We start from the raw sequence: 18,868 nt of genomic DNA on the forward strand, positions 1-18,868 counted from the left end.
GTATTGTCTGCTAAGCACCCAGAAGAGGCCGAGGGCGATGCTGGGTGCTGGCGGACGTGGGGCTGGCAGACGTGGGGCTGCATTGCTACACAGCAGCAGCCCCTTGCCTTTTGGCAGATGATGGTATTTTATGATTGGTATCCGTCATCATCGTACTGGAGAGGCTATCACTCATGCTGCACCGTCAGCTGCCAGCTTAAGATGTAAAAAATAGATTTGTTCTGTATTCATTTGCTTCCCCTTCCTCCGTGAAATCAATGGCCTGCTAAGCCCAGGGTTTTCAGTTTAATCTTTGGGGGGACCATTCTGTGTGACAGTTGTTTGTGTTTCTCCCTGATGCACAGCCACCTTTCTTGATTTTAATTCCCTGTTCCTGTACCTGTATGCCATGTCGTCACTCGGCCCTCCCTCCCTCCCGCCCTCCCTCCTTCTCCTGGTCCATCAGATACTACTTTCGCGCCTTTTTTCTGACCAGGCGCCATAGCTAGCACTGGGATCATGGAGCCCGCTCAGATCACCGCGGCAATTATGAGCACTATGAACACCACGCGCATTGTCCTGGAGTATATGCAGAGCCAGGACATGCCAAGGCGAAACCCGGACCAGCCGAGGAGGCGATTGCAGCGCGGCGACGAGAGTGATGAGGAAATTGACATGGACATAGACCTCTCACAAGGCACAGGCCCCAGCAATGTGGAAATCATGGTGTCACTGGGGCAGGTTCATGCCGTGGAACGCCGATTCTGGGCCCGGGAAACAAGCACAGACTGGTGGGACCGCATCGTGCTGCAGGTATGGGACGATTCCCAGTGGCTGCGAAACTTTCGCATGCGTAAGGGCACTTTCATGGAACGTTGTGACTTGCTTTCCCCTGCCCTGAAACGCCAGGATACCAAGATGAGAGCAGCCCTCACAGTTGAGAAGCGAGTGGCGATGGCCCTGTGGAAGCTTGCAACGCCAGACAGCTACCGGTCAGTCGGGAATCAATTTGGAGTGGGCAAATCTACGGTGGGGGCTGCTGTGATCCAATTTGCCAGGGCAATGAAAGACCTGGTGATAGCAAGGGTAGTGACTCTGGGCAACGTGCAGTCAATAGTGGATGGTTTTGCTGAAATGGGATTCCCAAACTGTGGCGGGGCCATAGACGGAACCCATATCCCTATCTTGTCACCGGAGCACCAAGCCACCGACTACGTAAACCGCAAGGGGTACTTTTCAATGCTGCTGCAAGCCCTGGTGGATCACAAGGGACGTTTCACCAACATCAACGTGGGATGGCCGGGAAAGGTACATGATGCTCGCGTCTTCAGGAACTCTGCTCTGTTTCGAAAGCTGGAGGAAGGGTCTTTCTTCCCGGACCAGAAAGTGACCATTGGGGATGTTGAAATGCCTATCGTGATCCTTGGGGACCCAGCCTACCCCTTAATGCCATGGCTCATGAAGCCGTACACAGGCAGCCTGGACAGGAGTCAGGACCTGTTCAACTACAGGCTGAGCAAGTGCCGAATGGTGGTGGAATGTGCATTTGGACGTTTAAAAGCGCGCTGGCGCAGCTTACTGACTCGCTCAGACCTCAGCGAAAAGAATATCCCCATTGTTATTGCTGCTTGCTGTGTGCTCCACAATATCTGTGAGAGTAAGGGGGAGACCTTTATGGCGGGGTGGGAGGTTGAGGCAACTCGCCTGGCCTCTGATTACGCGCAGCCAGACACCAGGGCGGTTAGAGGAGCACAGCAGGGCGCGGTGCGCATCAGAGAAGCTTTGAAAACGAGTTTTGTGACTGGACAGGCTACTGTGTGAAACTTCTGTTTGTTTCTCCTTGATGAACCCTCCAACCCCCCCCGCCCGACCCAGTTCACTCTACTTCCCTGTAAACCAACCACCCCACCCCACCCTCCCCTCCCCAATTCGAGCACCGCTTGCAGAGGCAATAAAGTCATTGTTTTTTCACATTCATGCATTCTTTATTAGTTCCTCACAGAAGTAGGGGGATAATTGCCAAGGTAGCCTGGGATGGGTGGGGGAGGAGGGATGGAAAAGGACACACTGCATTTTAAAACTTTAACTCTTATTGAAGGCCAGCCTTCTGATGCTTGGGCGATCATCTGGGGTGGAGTGACTGGGTGGACGGAGGCCCCCCCACCGTGTTCTTGGGCGTCTGGGTGAGGAGGCTATGGAACTTGGGGAGGAGGGCTGTTGGTTACACAGGGGCTGTAGCGGCGGTCTCTGCTCCTGCTGCCTTTCCTGCAACTCAACCATACGCTCGAGCATATCAGTTTGATGCTCCAGCAGACAGAGCATTGCCTCTTGCCGTCTGTCTGCAAGCTGACGCCACCTATCGTCTTCAGCGCGCCACTTGCTCTGTTCATCCCGCGATTCAGCCCGCCACCTCTCCTCTCGTTCATATTGGGCTTTTCTCATCTCCGACATTGACTGCCTCCACGCATTCTGCTGTGCTCTATCAGCGTGGGAGGACATCTGCAGCTCCGTGAACATATCGTCCCTCGTCCTACGTTTTCTCTTTCTAATGTTCACGAGCCTCTGCAAAGGAGAAACATTTGCAGCTGGTGGAGGAGAAGGGAGAGGTGGTTAAAAAAGACACATTTTAGAGAACAATGGGTACACTCTTTCATTACAAGGTCGCATATTTCGGCTTGCAGGCAGCCATGGTAGGCCACAGTGTTTTGGCTTTTTTAACCTTCTTAACATGCGGGAAAGGTTGCAAACAGCAGCGCATTTCCCATATCAAGGATGAATTGGGTTGTCCATTTAAAATGGGGTTTCAATGTAAAAGGAGGGGCTGCGGTTTCCCGGTTAACATGCGGCACAAACACAAGTAAACCACCCCCCCCCCACACACACACACGATTCTCTGGGATGATCACTTCACCCCTCCCCCCACCGCGTGGTTAACAGCGGGGAACATTTCTGTTCAGAAGAGCAGGAACGGGCACCTCTGAATGTCCCCTTAATAAAATCACCCCATTTCAACCAGGAGAGCTTTCTGGAGATGTCCCTGGAGGATTTCCGCTCCATCCCATACACGTTAACAGACTTTTGCAGTAGATGTACTGGCCGCGATTGCCAAGGCAAATTAATCATTAAACACGCTTGCTTTTTTTTTGTAATGTTTACAAATATTTACAAAGTTACACTCACCAGAGGTCTCCTGTGTGCCCTGAGGGTCTTGGGTGAGTTCGGGGGTTACTGGTTCCAGGTCCAGGGTCACAAACATATCCTGGCTGTTGGGGAAACCGGTTTCTCCGCTTCCTTGCTGCTGTGAGCTACCTACAGTACCTCCATCCTCATCTTCCTCGTTCCCCGAACCGTCTTCCCTGTGTGTTTCTCCAGTGAGAGAGTCATAGCACACGGTTGGGGTAGTGGCGGCTGCACCCCTTAGGATCGCATGCAGCTCCGCGTAGTAGCGGCAAGTTTGCGGCTCTGCCCCGGACCTTCCGTTTGCTTCTCTGGCTTTGTGGTAAGCTTGCCGTAGCTCCTTAATTTTCACACGGCACTGCTGTGAGTCCCTGTTATGGCCTCGGTCCTTCTTGGCCTTGGAGATCTTTTCTAATACTTTTCCATTTCTTTTACTGCTACGGAGTTCAGCTATCACTGCTTCATCTCCCCATATGGCGAGCAGATCTCGTACCTCCCGTTCAGTCCATGCTGGAGCTCTTTTGCGATCCTGGGAGGACTCCATCACGGTTACCTGTGCTGATGAGCTCTGCGGGGTCACCTGTGCTCTCCACGCTGGGCAAACAGGAAATGAAATTCAAACATTCGCGGGTCTTTTCCTGTCTACCTGGTCAGTGCATCTGAGTTGAGAGTGCTGTCCAGAGCGGTCACAATGAAGCACTGTGGGATAGCTCCCGGAGGCCAATAACGTCGAATTCCGTCCACACTACCCCAATTCCGACCCGCAAAGGCCGGTTTTATAGCTAATCCCCTCGTCGGAGGTGGTGTAAAGAAACCGGTTTAAAGGACCCTTTAAGTCGAAAGAAAGGGCTTCGTTGTGTGGACGTGTCCAGGCTTAATTCGGTTTAACGCTGCTAAAGTCGACCTAAACCTGTAGTGTAGACCAGGCCTTAGAGGTTTTTAAGGTCAGGCTTGACAAAGCCCTGGCTGGGATGATTTAGTTGGGAATTGGTCCTGCTTTGAGCAGGGGGTTGACTAGATGACAGTCCCTTCCAACCCTGATATTCTATGATTCTAACCCAATATTGTAGGGTCCTGACTGCTTGCTTTGAAGTAACCTCAACTTCAAATAAAATCAATGGGAGTATAGGACACTTCACAGAAGCACGCAGGGCTGGATTTGCAAAGGTAGTTAGGTACCTACAGATGCATTCAGGCATTGAATGAGATTTCTCAAAGGCACAAGGGAGATGGGACTCAGCAACATGCAGAATCTGACATAAACTAGCATTTAAGTTTGAAAATGAAAAATATGTTCTGGTTCCACAATATCAATTAAAGGTTGACGATAATTTTAGGCTTAGCTTCATTTTCAGAATGAATGAGATTGAGGAAGAGGCTCACCTATTTTCAAGTTAACATTTAGTGGTTCTGATCTTCTCTAAATTAGGGCATAAAAGACTTCATAAGAAGCCTTTCTATCTGACCTACTGAGAAAAGTGTTAATAAGCAGCAATCAATCCATCAGCCAACAAATGGTTTTATTTTCACTGAGTGCAGATCTGATGCTTAAAGGGGAAATGGATAATTAAGACTTCATGTTTCAAAATATTAAATATTGATTTGTAGACATTTAGCAGCAGGCATACAGCTCTCTTGAGGGATGGCAGCAACTATCTAAAAGATTATAAAAGGTTTTAGCTCTCCTTGTAGAATTTAGCATTTATTTTTTATTTAAAATTTATGAAATGAGAGTAAAATAGCTCAGGAAGTAACATTTATCTCCAAGCGGGTGTCGTCATTGCCCTGTGCAGCTATTCAGAGTCAAAATGGATGTGTCTTTTTAGGTTTGTATTGGCTTCTAGTTTACTGAAGTGTCAGAAGGTTTATAAGCTCTTCAACTCCAGTTTTGATTGTTTTATCCAACTACTGTCACTCCTTATCAGTATTAAAGGCAGAAATCAAATAGCGGGACCCAAAGGAGGCGGAGTTTGAAACATAACTCTCTTCTGTCACTGTTATAAGCCATGCCACCTCTGTTCATGGCAAAATATCCACAACAAGGTAATGAAGTGAGGTTTATATTGTCCCAATTTGTTTGTGTTAAACAAAGGCATTTTCTCATTTTAGTAGTATGTGCTTTTTACCTGCCCCGTCCTTTCTTCATGGCTAAGAAAATTGCTGAAAGTTGTGCTTGACAGCCTCAGTTAATTCAGAAGATTTTCAGCTTCCAAAGAATTCCAATATTAAAACATGCTTTGTGTATTTCTGTAGTACTGCGATAGAGTCCAATAATGGAGTCATTTGGAAGTACTGTCGATGTTGACATTAAAGGAAAAAGAATCAACATCCAGGAAAAAAGATGAACTTTAAAAATGGCTCAGCATTTAGTATAAGAGCTAGGATAGGTACCATGAATCCATTCATCTGGAACCTCTTTCAGTGTTGACTTGTCTGCCAAAATGGCAACACAATACTGAGTAAAATTGGGAGATTTGCTAACTGAACGTTGATGGCTCCATTGACAAATCTTTGGAAGAATGAACAGCTTATGCATTTTTGTTCAAGGTAATGAAGTGAGGTTTATATTGTCCCAATTTGTTTGTGTTAAACAAAGGCATTTTCTCATTTTAGTAGTATGTGCTTTTTACCTGCCCCGTCCTTTCTTCATGGCTAAGAAAATTGCTGAAAGTTGTGCTTGACAGCCTCAGTTAATTCAGAAGATTTTCAGCTTCCAAAGAATTCCAATATTAAAACATGCTTTGTGTATTTCTGTAGTACTGCGATAGAGTCCAATAATGGAGTCATTTGGAAGTACTGTCGATGTTGACATTAAAGGAAAAAGAATCAACATCCAGGAAAAAAGATGAACTTTAAAAATGGCTCAGCATTTAGTATAAGAGCTAGGATAGGTACCATGAATCCATTCATCTGGAACCTCTTTCAGTGTTGACTTGTCTGCCAAAATGGCAACACAATACTGAGTAAAATTGGGAGATTTGCTAACTGAACGTTGATGGCTCCATTGACAAATCTTTGGAAGAATGAACAGCTTATGCATTTTTGTTCAAGGTAAAACTTAGTTCTTTAGCAAGTATTTTTTAGAAAGTTTTGTGTGCTAGAAACTAACACATTTTCAGTCCATTTTGTTTTAACAGGTTTATTCAATTTACAGCCTAAATGACACATCTTCTGTCCGTCACAAATAGCTGTTTTTAAGTTTACCAGATCCACTTCAGAATGCAGAATCACTAAGTATAAGCAAAATGTGTTTTACCATTGGATCAGTTTATTAGCATTTTAAAAATGCATTTTACTGTACCAACAACAGCAGTATGTAGGGGAGAGGGAGAGGAAACAACAGGAAAAAAATTGTGTGTGTGTGTGTGTGTGTGTGTGTAGTTGTGTAGAGCTTATTCTAGGTTCTGCATCATTTTCATGTCAAAGTTTGTCATCATAAGTTTTTTTGTGTTCTGTGGTGTACAACTTTTTGTAAAGCTGTGGTGTTTTGTATTTTTTTTTATTTGTGCTTATTTGACTTTTAGCTAACAGCTTGTTGGATTGGCACATTTTATACACAAAAATAAAAGGGCTTGGTCCTGCTGAGGAGGTTGCAAGCTACTCGGTGTTGATGGTGCTTAGTGCCTCTCAGAGGTTACACCTACAACTCATACAACCAGCCCTTATGAATTTATCTGTTTCTCTTGTACACAGAATCCAAGAAAATCTCCAAAATATGTGACCGAGTTTATATTCGTTTCAGCTCTCTAAAGGAAATGTTAGTTTCCCTCTAAGACCTGCCAGATGATCATGCGATTAAACATGAATCTGCATTCCTTTCTGACACTTCTGAAATGCTAAGTGTTGTATTCAGAAGATAATGTCCCCTAAAGAGGGGAAAATATGGCACATTGAATAATGTATACTTCATTTACAGTTTGGAGTCTTATCCAACTACTGAGGATGATACTTCTTCCAGTCATAATACTGATTATATACAGAGTTTTAACTACATTTTAAAATAGAACAACTAAATGATACATTCAAAATAATTCATGGAGAGGAAATAGATGTATTTCAGCATGGGAGAATATTTATGCATTATTTAATAGCAATAAAGTTTGAATTTATACATTATGCAAATGTCATAATCAGGAAAATGAAAACTTGGACTGCTGCAACATCTTTAAATTTACCATTAGGTACTTATTTGTGCATAACATTTAATACTGAACAATGTTTCAGTATGTCTCTTGAAAAGTTATTTGAGATTAATAGGGTATTAAAAAAAAAGTGGCAAATCCTGATTGCTGCCTTGATGCTGTTTGATAAATGTATAGACAAGTGTAAGGACTCCAATGGTGTCTTAAATAAAATCCACTTTTGAAGATGAGTCATGACGTCTTTACACATTGTTCACACTTCACATTCTGATTTCTGCTCCCTCCCTCTCCCCCCCCCCCCGGCCCCACACACAGGCAAAAGAAAAAGACCTAAACTGTAGCTTTCCACAGCCGTAGTTTGTTAAAATGTCAACAAACATGTGCCAAAACCATCAAAACTAGCAGGCCCTACCATATAAAACTAAAGCAGGTTCTCCCCTCTTATCTGTAAGAATATTGGGCTCCTGCTTGTGTGGTTTTTGTTCGGTTTCAGGAGAGGAAGGATAGTCCAGAGGTTAAGACAGTGGTGGGCAACCTGCAAGCCGCACATGGCCCATCAGGGCAAGCTGCTGGCAGGCCACCAGACCGTTTGTTTACATTTGCACAGCTGCCCGCAGCTTCCAGTGGCTGCAGTTCCTGCAGCTCCCATTGGCCGGGAATGGCGAACCGTGGCCATTGGGAGACCGGGCCGGCTCCAACCTTTTTGCCACCCCAAGAGGTGAAACGGGAAAAAAAAAAAAAAAAGATAAAGCCGCGATCGGCGGCCCTTCGGCGGCAGCTCTGCCCGCCACTTCATTATTCGGCGGCAGGTCCTTCACTCCGAGAGGGACTGAGGGACCCACCGTCGAAGACCCGGATGTGCCATCCTTTTCCATTGGCTGCCCCAAGCACCTGTTTCCTTGGCTGGTGCCTGGAGCCGGCCCTGCTGGGAGCTGTGGGCTGCCATGCAAATGTAATCAAATGGTCTGGAGGCCCACCAGTGGCTTGGTCTGGTGTCCCGCAGGCCACAGTTTGCCCACAACTGGGTTAAGGCACTAGCCTAGGCTTTCTAGACATTCCTTTCTCCACCATAGGCTTCCCATGTAACCTTTGGCAACTCACCTAGCCTCTATGCCTCAGTTTCCCCATCTGTGTAATAGCCCTGCTCTACAGAATAGGGGAGTTGTGAGGATAAATACATTAAAGATTGTGATGCACTCAGATACTACAGTGATACCAGGGCTAGATAAGTACCTTAGACAGGGTACAGCTCCCACCTCAAGCCATCCTGCTTTGGAATCCTATCTGCTCAGATCTATATTTAAATTTAATTGCATTTAACTGGAATATTTTGGCACCACATTTTCTATGTAACAACTTAGTGTGTATTTTTTTTTAGAGCTAGTGTAACGCAGTTACTGTGCTGGTTGGGTCTGTGTTTCTGTCATCCACAGACAGCCCCAGAGAGGGAAGACCCCTGACCCAGAAAGTAACACTTGTCATTATTCCAGGGACTCTTCTTGTAGGCTAGCACAGCAGGAAAGACTGCAGGGTCATGCAACAGTACTGTTGCTTGTTCTGGCTCTTCCATTCCTTCTCACTTTCACTTTCTGTGTTCCTCTATGACTGACTTTGTTTTAACGACTCCTGCACCCTATCTATTCTAGCTGTGCACTGACTTGTAAGTCCCTTATAACCACAGTGTCTGAGTGTCTCGCAGACAATGAATTCCTCCTCACATCGCCACCTCTGAAGTAGAGTATTATTGTTTTCAGCTTATAGATAGGGAACTGAGTCACAGAGATTCAGCGACTTGCCCAAGGTAATGTAGTAAAACTGTGGTACAGTTGAGCATTGAACACACATTTCTAAAGCCTCAGTCCAATCCCTTAACCACACAAGCATCCTTCTCCAGTCACCCTGATGTGGCACCATCTTTGACTTTTTTACCTCTTAATTCCCATCCCGCTAAGGAGTGCCAGGAGAGGAGGGGGAATTGACAGAGCTTGTGAAGTGAAAGGAAAAGCTGGAGTGTATAGGGTGCCCCCTCTATTCTCCCATTTGCCTCTTAGACAAAGTTCTCTTACCCCACACCCAGCCACCCAGGAGCATACCTGTCTAACCTCAGGGTATAGGCCAAGAACCAGGTATTTGTGGGATATCTCGGACCTTTGAGCCATCCTCTAAGATCTGTGTTCTGCAGCTGCAAAAGTGATATTGCATAGAATACAGGAAGAATGTAGGACCCACCTCTCTAAACAGTTCTCAAGCTTTCAAGTCTGGAGGGGATTGTGTTTTTTCCTGATTAAAAAACCCTTCATTTGTCTTTGGTCCATTTCTTCTTTGTCCATATTGCAACTATAAATTTTGGGGATAAGAGTGTGGGAAGGAGCCAAGTTTAAAATCTCAGGCTTTCCAATTTCCTATTGCAGGCAAATATACTCTGGAGGGAATGGAAGTTGGTGAGGGGATGATCTTGTTGTAATAGAGGCAGATAGGCCACACCTCATCATCTCCTCTCCCCAGGTATAGCTCCTGCTTCACTTACTAGCAGGAAGGCTGAGAGCCCAAGAAACTCCCTCACTGAGAAATCATCTCTGTCTGCTTCTCCCATTTCAAATTGCCTTGTCTGAGTCCTCAATTCACCAGTTGAGAAACAGAGATAATAGAGAGTTGCATGTGTGTTCTTTGCAGCAGAGGAGTTAGACTTCCCCCTTACTGTAATCAGCACAGCTCTCTTCAGTCTGCTTTCAGTGTGCATATCTATGGCATAAAACCCATAAGTGGCACTAATTAAAATCCCTGTTGGGCATCTCAGCGAGAACAAGAAGTGAATAAGCAGAGACCAAGCTACTTTCTTACTTTCTAGAGGTGGCCCATTAATGTCAGAATGAAGGCACATAAATGGGGCAGTGTAGGAAAACCTGCACTCTGATTCCCTGTTGTACCAGTTGTGTGACTAAAAGAATAATCATAGTCAGGTGTCATCAATCCAGCACTTCTCATAATCACTAAATTCACATAACTGCTGAGAAACTCAGGATAGCTCTTACTATGATGCTGGCACTTGAACAAATTTTGGGCACACACCAATTTGAAATCAGTCCCCAGCCTGGAATTTCCACTCTGCAAGAGTGTTCCAGAAATGATTACCTTTTATGGTAGAGTGGATGTAACACTGCTTTTTTTCTTCTGTCAGGAAGATACTGCCAGTTCTTCCTCTATAACAAGAAGGTGTAATTCAACCACTACAATATGTGCCAGGCTAAAAACTGGAATGCAAGAGCTCATCCTAAAACACATCTGCAAAGAATACTGCTAATTTTCAGAGTACAAAATAATGCTTAAACTCATGTTTGAATATTAACTATTCTTTACAGCATTTTAAGCCCTGGTTGTGGCATAGCTGTGGTAAGGCAGATGTGGAGGGGAGAGACAGCAGAATGCCTCCGGGGTTACTGAGTGTACAATAGCATCTGCATCATGTGCCAGCCATGGCCCATCTGATGTAAATGTGGGCAGCAGGACTGTAAAGACAGGTGTCATGTTACTGGAATGGAGGCTTTATGCAAATGAGATGTAGTGTTCTTATGGCAGTGGTATCACTAATGCCTGTTGATGCAAAAGCCATTCTGTTACATACCTATGAGAGTCCTATGTTAATGCCTGTGTATGTACTGCTACAGACTAGGGACCAAATGGCTAGGCGGCAGTTCTGCAGAAAAGGACGTAGGGGTTACAGTGGATGAGAAGCTGGATATGAGTCAACAGTGTGCCCTTGTTGCCAAGAAGGCTAACGGCATTTTGGGCTGTATAAGTAGCAGCATTGCCAGCAGGGACGTGATCATTCCCCTCTATTCGACATTGGTGAGGCCTCATCTGGAGTATTGTGTCCAGTTTTGGGCCCCACACTACAAGAAGGATGTGGAAAAATTGGAGAGAGTCCAGTGAAGGGCAACAAAAATGATTAGGGGTCTGGAGCACACGACTTATGAGAAGAGGCTGAGGGAACTGGGATTGTTAGTCTGCAGAAGAGAAGAATGAGGGGGTATTTGATAGCTGCTTTCAACTCCCTGAAAGAGGGTTCCAAAGAGGATGGATCTAGACTGTTCTCAGTGGTACCAGATGACAGAACAAGGAGTAATGGTCTCAAGTTGCAGCGGGGGAGGTTTAGGTTGGATATTAGGAAAAACTTTATCACTAGGAGGATGGTGAAGCAATGGAATGGGTTACCTAGGGAGGTGGTGGAATCTCAATCCTTAGAGGTTTTTAAGGTCAGGCTTGACAAAGCCCTGGTTGGGATGATTTAGGGGATTGGTCCTGCTTTGAGCAGGGGGTTGGACTAGATGACCTCCTGAGGTCCCTTCCAACCCTGATAAACTATGATTCCATGAAGAATGTGGAAGATATCTAATATTTTTTTTTTACTTATATGACCCTCTCTGGTGGTTATTGTGTTGCTTGCTAAAGGATAACTAAGGTAAGTTGATCTTTAGGTGGGTTTGCATGTCTGCAGAAACCAGTTAGTAGCTTTAAATAGCTCAGTCACTGGTGCTTAACTGACAAGACTGTCTTCAATTCCTGGAGGTTTTGTCTCTCTCCAAGTTGGGCACAACCCCCTTGTTGGGACAGGATTGGGGCTCTTCAGACAGGAACCTTAAACAAAACTTGGAAACTATTAAAAGGACAGCCCTGATGGGGAGATGCAGGGTCTGCAGGAGCAGAGATGTGAGTCTACAGGAGCAGGAGAATCTGGGATAAGTTGAACTTGCCAAAGTCTTCAAGGAAATGCTAAGCTTTAATACAATATGAATGTAGGCCTATGTGGTGTTTTTAACCTGCTCTCTGACTGCTATGTTCCTATGGATAAACAAATAACATTTCCTTTTGAAGAAGCTATCACTGAATTTTCCCACTGACGGCTGTTCCCTAAGGGAAGTCTCTGGCAGATGCCAAACCCAGTTGACTGCTAAGAAAATACAGTTCATAAACAAGGGTGCGGTAACCTGGAGACTCAGTCTAAATATGGGGTGAATAGTGGGATTCCACTTTGAGAACTGCAGGCACTGGGCACCTATGAAGGGGTGCTCACAAAGATAGATGTCAGAAGTAGAGCTAACCCTGAACTGTGATACCATGTTAAACCATTGATCATGCCCAGTGTTAACCAAATGTTTTTGAAGCCTGGGCAAACTCGGAATTAGTTTGTGTGCTTGTGCAGATAATAAAGTAATGTCCCTTTCTGAGAAGTCATATTGCACAGGGATGAAAGCAATAGCTTTCTATAGAAACAGGGTTCAATAGAAATTGCCCAAACAACCTCCAGGACTTAAGACAGTTATATCATTTCTATTGGCTTTTTTTTTTTTTTTTTTTTTTTTTTTTGCACAACCATATAGAATTCCTCAATGTTTAAACAAATGCCATATCACCATCTTGAGGTGTTCAGTGCCGGCAAGCCCAATACTTTCCAGTGTCACCCAGGGCTTATTCCAAAACCCACTGAATTCCATGGAAAGGCTCCCAACAGAGAGGTGCCCAGAAAGCACAAGCACAAGAAATAAGGTTCTGGCTGTCCTTTCACTGGTGGCAAAGCTCCCACCTTTGCAAAAGCAGCCAGTGTCTGTCCCCAGGAGGGCATTAACAATCTATAATACTTGCATTTTGGAAAATATGACCTCTAATATGAAAACTTGTATTGACTTCAGAAGGCAACCTCCCCCCCTATGTCAACCATGTTATGGACATTATAACTACGCTTGCTTACAGCACACGGTTCCAGCATATACTAGTTTTATTCTGACACTTTTGCAAACTATTATAATGAAATTTTTAAACAAATTTTATTATATGGTGATGAAATGGTATCTTGCAGTCTCTTAGAAACATGACAATGTTTCTACTGGGAATGTATAATGTGTAAGTTCTCCTGATTGTGATGAAAGCGATATTTCAATTATTTTAATGTATCAACTTCAACTAGGCAAGTTGGTGTATCTGTAACAAGTTTTCTTAACTGTTTTGTTATATGGTTACTGTAAACTTGCTGCCAATTCCATTGGGTTTTAATTAGAAACACTGCCCTATAACATGCAAATGCCTGGGCTCCCAAGAACAGCATTATAGAGTTGGTTTGTTAATTGATCATTTCTTAAGAACAATCTGTTTCTCTTCCAGTCGTGGAAAGCACTGGCATTTGCCATTGCCTCCCTCCCCTCCCCCCACGAGCTGGCGTTTGCTGCTTTAATAAATGCACATATTAGATAGGTGTATGGTGTTAGGCAGAAGGTCACAATGATGTTAAATTTGCCACTGAGCAAAGGATCAGAGTGTAATGAAATCTCAAAAGCTGGGAAATGGGAATGTGCAAGTGTAAATAATGTATTAATTATTGAAAGCTGAAGGACTGAAAATTCCTATTTAGTCCTGACATCTTCATTTTCATGCTGACTGACAGTATTTCAGGTATTTTTATTTTAATGAAAGGTTCCCCCCAAGATAGTACTTCAATTTTCAGTAAAACTGTCAATAGTTATTTTTCATCTTCATTCTTTCTATTTTTCCCTGCATATATTGTAGGTGTTCAGTTTGGGAAGGGAACTGGGAGGAAAGAATCCACTTATTTTGTAAAATAGAGTAGTAGAGGCAGATTATGCTAGAAAAAGGGTTGGTTTTTTCTCCTTCTCCAACAAACAGATTCAATACAGAAGTGTGCACACAAAAATTTGCTTCCTTAAATAACCAGTGAGCCTAAGATATAATCCAATGAGACTCTTATTAGTCCAGAGTCCACTTCTGTCATCCTTAGGGTATGTCTACACATTGAGCTGGAGGCATAATTTCCATCTTGAGGAGGTATTCCTAGCAACTCAGATGGTATGTACTTGGGGCAGTTAACTTTCCAGCCCCTCATGCCACTGTGGTAACACTTCTATTTTTAGCATGCTAGTTCCAGCCGAGTTAGTGTGAGTATGTCTCCTCCAGCTGGAAATTACACTTTCCCGCTCCAGTGTAAACTTACCCTTAGTCCTGTTGAGTAGTACTTAATATATGTAAGTAGCCACATTCATTTCAAGGTGACTACTTTTGAGTGAAATGCTACTCAAAGTGAGTAAGGGTGGCCAGAATTTGGCCCCTGGTCAACAGACTCAATTGTCCATGCTTTGCAAATGTGCAAAATCTAAGAATATCAAGCAGAATCTTAATATTTATAAACTAGGGCAGGGAAAATGTTGTAGTATAAAACTATGTTGCTGAATCTTCCCTGAAGATTAGACCTAATGAATAGCAATGAACAAAAGTTTGTTGAGGGTAAATGGGGCTTGGACCCACCAAAACTTCAGGAGCTTCCCAAAAAACTCCCACACCCCTCATTCCCAGGCAGGCACTCCCTTCCAGTATTTTTTACCCTGAGATGGACACAGTTCTTTCCTTCCTGGGTCCTTAAACCTCCTTCATAATGAGGTAGCACAGTGGACACCAGCCAGTGGTCAGCAGCAGTCAAGACCGCCCATGTATGTACTTATAAGGCCCTCATCACTGTGGTTTGTCTCTTCCTATATAAATCAACAAAAATTCTGTCCCACTTCTCTGCCTAAAAACAACTTTTTTCCTTCTCTTTGCTCCTCTAGTCTTTCTCCCCACCCCACTCCCCCAAAAGTGTGTAGAAACATGAAGAGCCTATCGAGAGAAAGTCAAGTCAAAGGGGTGAACTAGTGCTGGGGACGTTTAGTGTATGAGACACATGAGAGGGCAGCCTGATAGCTGCCCTGGGAGACCAGTGGGTTGTGGGGGAAGCACTGAGGGAAAAGAGCTAAAGACGGACTAGAAAGAGGAAAACTATTTTAAATTGCATCAGCTTCTCATCAGCAGTTCTCTTTGGGCTTAGTGAGTGGTGCTATATGTTGTGCTCTTGGACAGTGGATCCACTTCACGACAGTTTGGTAAAGAGAGAATTTCAGCTATCACAACATAGCCCAATGACATAACCCAGTTCAGAAGTTGCCTTTTGAAGATGCCAAAATTTGATGTCTGGTTACTATAAGTCCATTGTGCATAGAACATATATCTGAAACATTAAAAATGCCATATGTGCTGCTTCATAGCTATGTTCCATTATTCTTCCCAAGAATAAAACTTTATCAGAATACTTCCTGCTCACTCAAGCCAGTCTCCGTAGCAACAGGACTGTATACCTGTAATCTACAGACACAAGCTGCTGGAACCTCATCCTCTCATGTAACGGACAGTTATTTTGTATATATCAATAGAAAGTCATATTTTTATGTATGTTTGCCTGTAGCTTAGAGACATTTTCTTATTAGTTCATATATACATTTAATATCAAGTTCAAAACGTAAACAAAATGCTACTTTATATCTTTAAGATATTTATATTAAAAAAAAATTTCTCCACAGGGAAGAATGTGCAATGCACACTCAAATGTTCAAGAAAATATTCTTAATGAAACAAATGTACACTTTAAATCTTTATTTTAACCCCCTCGCCCTCCCACTACTTTACCTAAAAGAAAAGATTCCTGTTGAACTGGCAGCCTGCAAATGGTGCATCATTAAAAAAAAAAAGAATATTACAACTGCATATTGAATCACTTAAATATTATTTTTAATGGTAAACTAGAAGTAATGATACACCCTTTGGCCACACAATACTGCAAATGGCACAGCTGCTCACACCATAACTTTTAATGAAATTGAACTCGCCAATAAGAAACAAATGGATACATTTTGAAGAAACCTGAAATTATTTCCTCAGGTCATTCATAAGACAGATTGTTACAGGGAAACATCTCCCTGTGCTAGGGAAGAGAAAACATAATAGCTCACTAATACATGGGATATTATATTGTAAGCTTTCTACATTTATTAGCTTGTTTAAAAGAAAGCAAACTTCAACACAGAACTTTACTTGAAATAGATGTAGTATACAACCTACATAGTTAAGGCTACTTAGCTATATCACACAGCAGCAAAGCATATAAATGAATCAGTTGTTCCCATGCTGTAGTATGTGTAAGTTCTCATCTCTGCTTCTATAAATGTCCTATCTCACCCTCTTACCCTGATATTTCCAATTACTGAATGCAGGGCAAGGTAAAGGCAGAAAGTGAAATATGATAGAAAGACTTATGCTTATTTTTCAAAGCTGATGGCTGCAGATTGTCAGAATCTTTAATACCTTGACACACTGTGCTTGGGGTTTTTTGGGGTTTGTTTCTTTTTATTCCAATCTTCATTCCTGGTGTGTCTGCTCTCAAAGCAAAATTTCCCATCCATGTTCAGCAAGTGGACAAAGTGGTTTAAAAAAAGCAGCCAGGGTCTGGTGACTCATCCTAATGCTAACTGCAGTCATCAAGGTTCTTCAACAGCAACTGATAACTGGCTGAAAAGAGAAGGGAAATATCAACTTATTGGTGATTTAAGAGCAAGAGACAAGCATTAGTCATGTTTTTTCTTTTCTTCAAATCAAGCTGTTTCCAGGTTTTTGTCTAACAAAAATCTGCCTTATAGCAGAATGTAGTACTGGGAGCTTATGCAATATTATTGGTTGTCATTGCACTTATTAGAATAACTGTAACATGCACTTTTTCTATACTAGGTTGCATTTGGTTTTCATTATGATTTCTCATTACACTACAGAGAAATGGAAATAAGTTATGCTAGTAAAAGATTTGGCAGAAGACTTTAGAGAAGTTGCTGTACATCTGTAAAAATACACTTTGGATACATCATTCAAAGACTGAATACTGTTGTGAAATTCTGCTCTCATGCTAGTGAAAATCCAGAGTAATTTAACTGAAGTCAGTGGAGTTATTCCAGCTGTACACTACTGTAATTGAAAGCAGAATTTGGTCTTGTCTTTTTATTTATATTCACACTTTCAGCTTTAAGAACTGATTCTTTACCAGGAATTAAAAGTATCAATCGTTGGTCTATTAGCAGCCCTGATGGAACATGGTATAACACAAAGTGTGTGAGAGATAATGTATTGATTCCAGATGGGCTAAAGGAAATAATACACTACATTGATCAAGACATGCAGGAATGAAAAAACAGATACAGGGATAGATTGAAGCAGCAGACCCCAACTTTATTATTGTTGGGGATGGGGATTGATATATGCCCACCTCCTCTCACATACCAAGCATTTAAATGGGACCAATGCAGTGTTACAGGGTGCTCACTATTTAACCAATAACTTGGGTAGACCCTCTTTAGCTGACCCCAAGGCCTCAGCTCAGTTCTGAATGCTTTCCGTGAGAGAGTAAAGAGTACTAAGTGGGATAATGGTCTGTGAAGGTTTTGAATCTCCCCTTCTCTGTACAGGCACAAGGTCCACCAGCAAAATTCTGGGTCTCCTGTACCTGTGGGAGCTCTCACTTTTTAGCTTTTTATCTGCATTGGGTACTTGTCACTGGGGACACCAGCACTTAGCTTGGTTGCACCTCCAAACCCAAACTAAATGGTTGCTATTTCCTGCCAAATCTAACCTCTATGGTCCCTTAGCCATGATCAGCTCCTGTATCTGAAAAGTGCTATCTCCCAAAGTTCCCTAAGGAGGAACCTACTGGTTACCCCTATGTGTCATTGACTTCAGCCCTGGGAAAAGTCCCTAACACTCCCTCACTTCTCCTTCTGTGCTGTTTTCAGCTCTGAAGGAAGAGCAGGGAAGGGGACTTGGCAGGTTATCCAACTACCATTCCCCTTCAGGGCCCATTCTAACATATTGAAGGGGGATCCTATGGATATCCCAGTTCAGAGTATCCTCACAAGGTCCCAGTGTATAGACTTTTCTGGCTCTCCCAGGTCAAAGTTTTGAGCCCTTAGGAAAGTCCTCATCTCTTCCCCACTTTTCTTTTCTGCCCCTTGCAGTTCTCGGGTGAAGTAGGAAGGAGAACTTGACCAGAGTATCAACCGCCCTGTGGGAACCCCCCCCCCCCGCCCCCACAAACACACACACTTCACCCCGGGCCCAGTCACCCATGCCTGGCCAAGGAGAGACCTTGGCCAAGGGGAACGCTATTTCTCCCTGGGCTGCTAGCCCTCAGCTGTCTGTGTCATTACTCTGCCTCTGGGGGTGACTTCCAGCCAGTTCTTAAGTGGAGCCTTTGCTGATCAGCCAGATATCCCTGGACATCCCCAACACCACGTACAGGTGTCAGCCATAGTCATGTGTAACCTCATTGCAATCATAAAGCTTCTGAATGCCTGGGCAAGTTTAAATGGGGGAGAGGGGAGCATGATAACCAACTGATTCCTTGATTTCCCCTCTCCCCTGCCCACTAGCTGGTCAATGCGAGGCAGAGAAAACCCCCTCCTCCATGCACAGATATAAGGGAAGGGGCCCTGCTCATGTTTTGTCAACCCCCTCCCCCCCCCCCCGTCACACAGCAGTTTGGGTGTCATTCCTTTAGTCTGACTAAACATCTCCCTTGCTGATGTTGGGGGAGCTCATTTTTTATGGACAAGAAACACTAAAACTAATGAGTAACTGCTAATTGTGAAAAACATAGCAAATGCCACTGTTACCAATATTTGTAGTGGTTGGTTGGTTTTGTTTTTGTGTGTTTT

At 43.6% G+C, this 18,868-nt stretch overlaps 1 protein-coding gene across 1 annotated transcript; it reads right to left on the reverse strand.

Annotated features, from left to right (window-relative positions):
- Nucleotides 1-1,899: 1,899 nt before the first annotated feature.
- Nucleotides 1,900-4,085, reverse strand: LOC135973023 (mediator of RNA polymerase II transcription subunit 15-like). Its single transcript, XM_065554270.1, has 2 exons — nt 3,160-4,085; nt 1,900-2,564 (listed from the first exon to the last, which is right to left on the reverse strand). Exons 1-2 carry the CDS (start codon nt 3,698-3,700, stop codon nt 2,062-2,064), a joined length of 1,044 nt encoding a protein of 347 aa, XP_065410342.1. The 5' UTR covers nt 3,701-4,085; the 3' UTR covers nt 1,900-2,061.
- Nucleotides 4,086-18,868: the final 14,783 nt, after the last annotated feature.

The sequence above is a fragment of the Chrysemys picta genome, chromosome 8 (assembly GCF_011386835.1).
Source record: "Chrysemys picta bellii isolate R12L10 chromosome 8, ASM1138683v2, whole genome shotgun sequence".
Lineage (NCBI taxonomy): Eukaryota > Metazoa > Chordata > Testudines > Emydidae > Chrysemys > Chrysemys picta.

What these genes read in the sequence shown, in the direction of transcription:
- LOC135973023 (XM_065554270.1), bottom strand. Translation starts at nt 3,700, where the DNA reads ATGGAGTCCTCCCAGGATCGCAAAAGAGCTCCAGCATGGACTGAACGG. An exon ending in GGGCACACAGGAGACCTCTG is followed by an intron (nt 2,565 to 3,159) that starts GTGAGTGTAACT and finishes CTCCTCCACCAG; the next exon opens with CTGCAAATGTTTCTCCTTTG.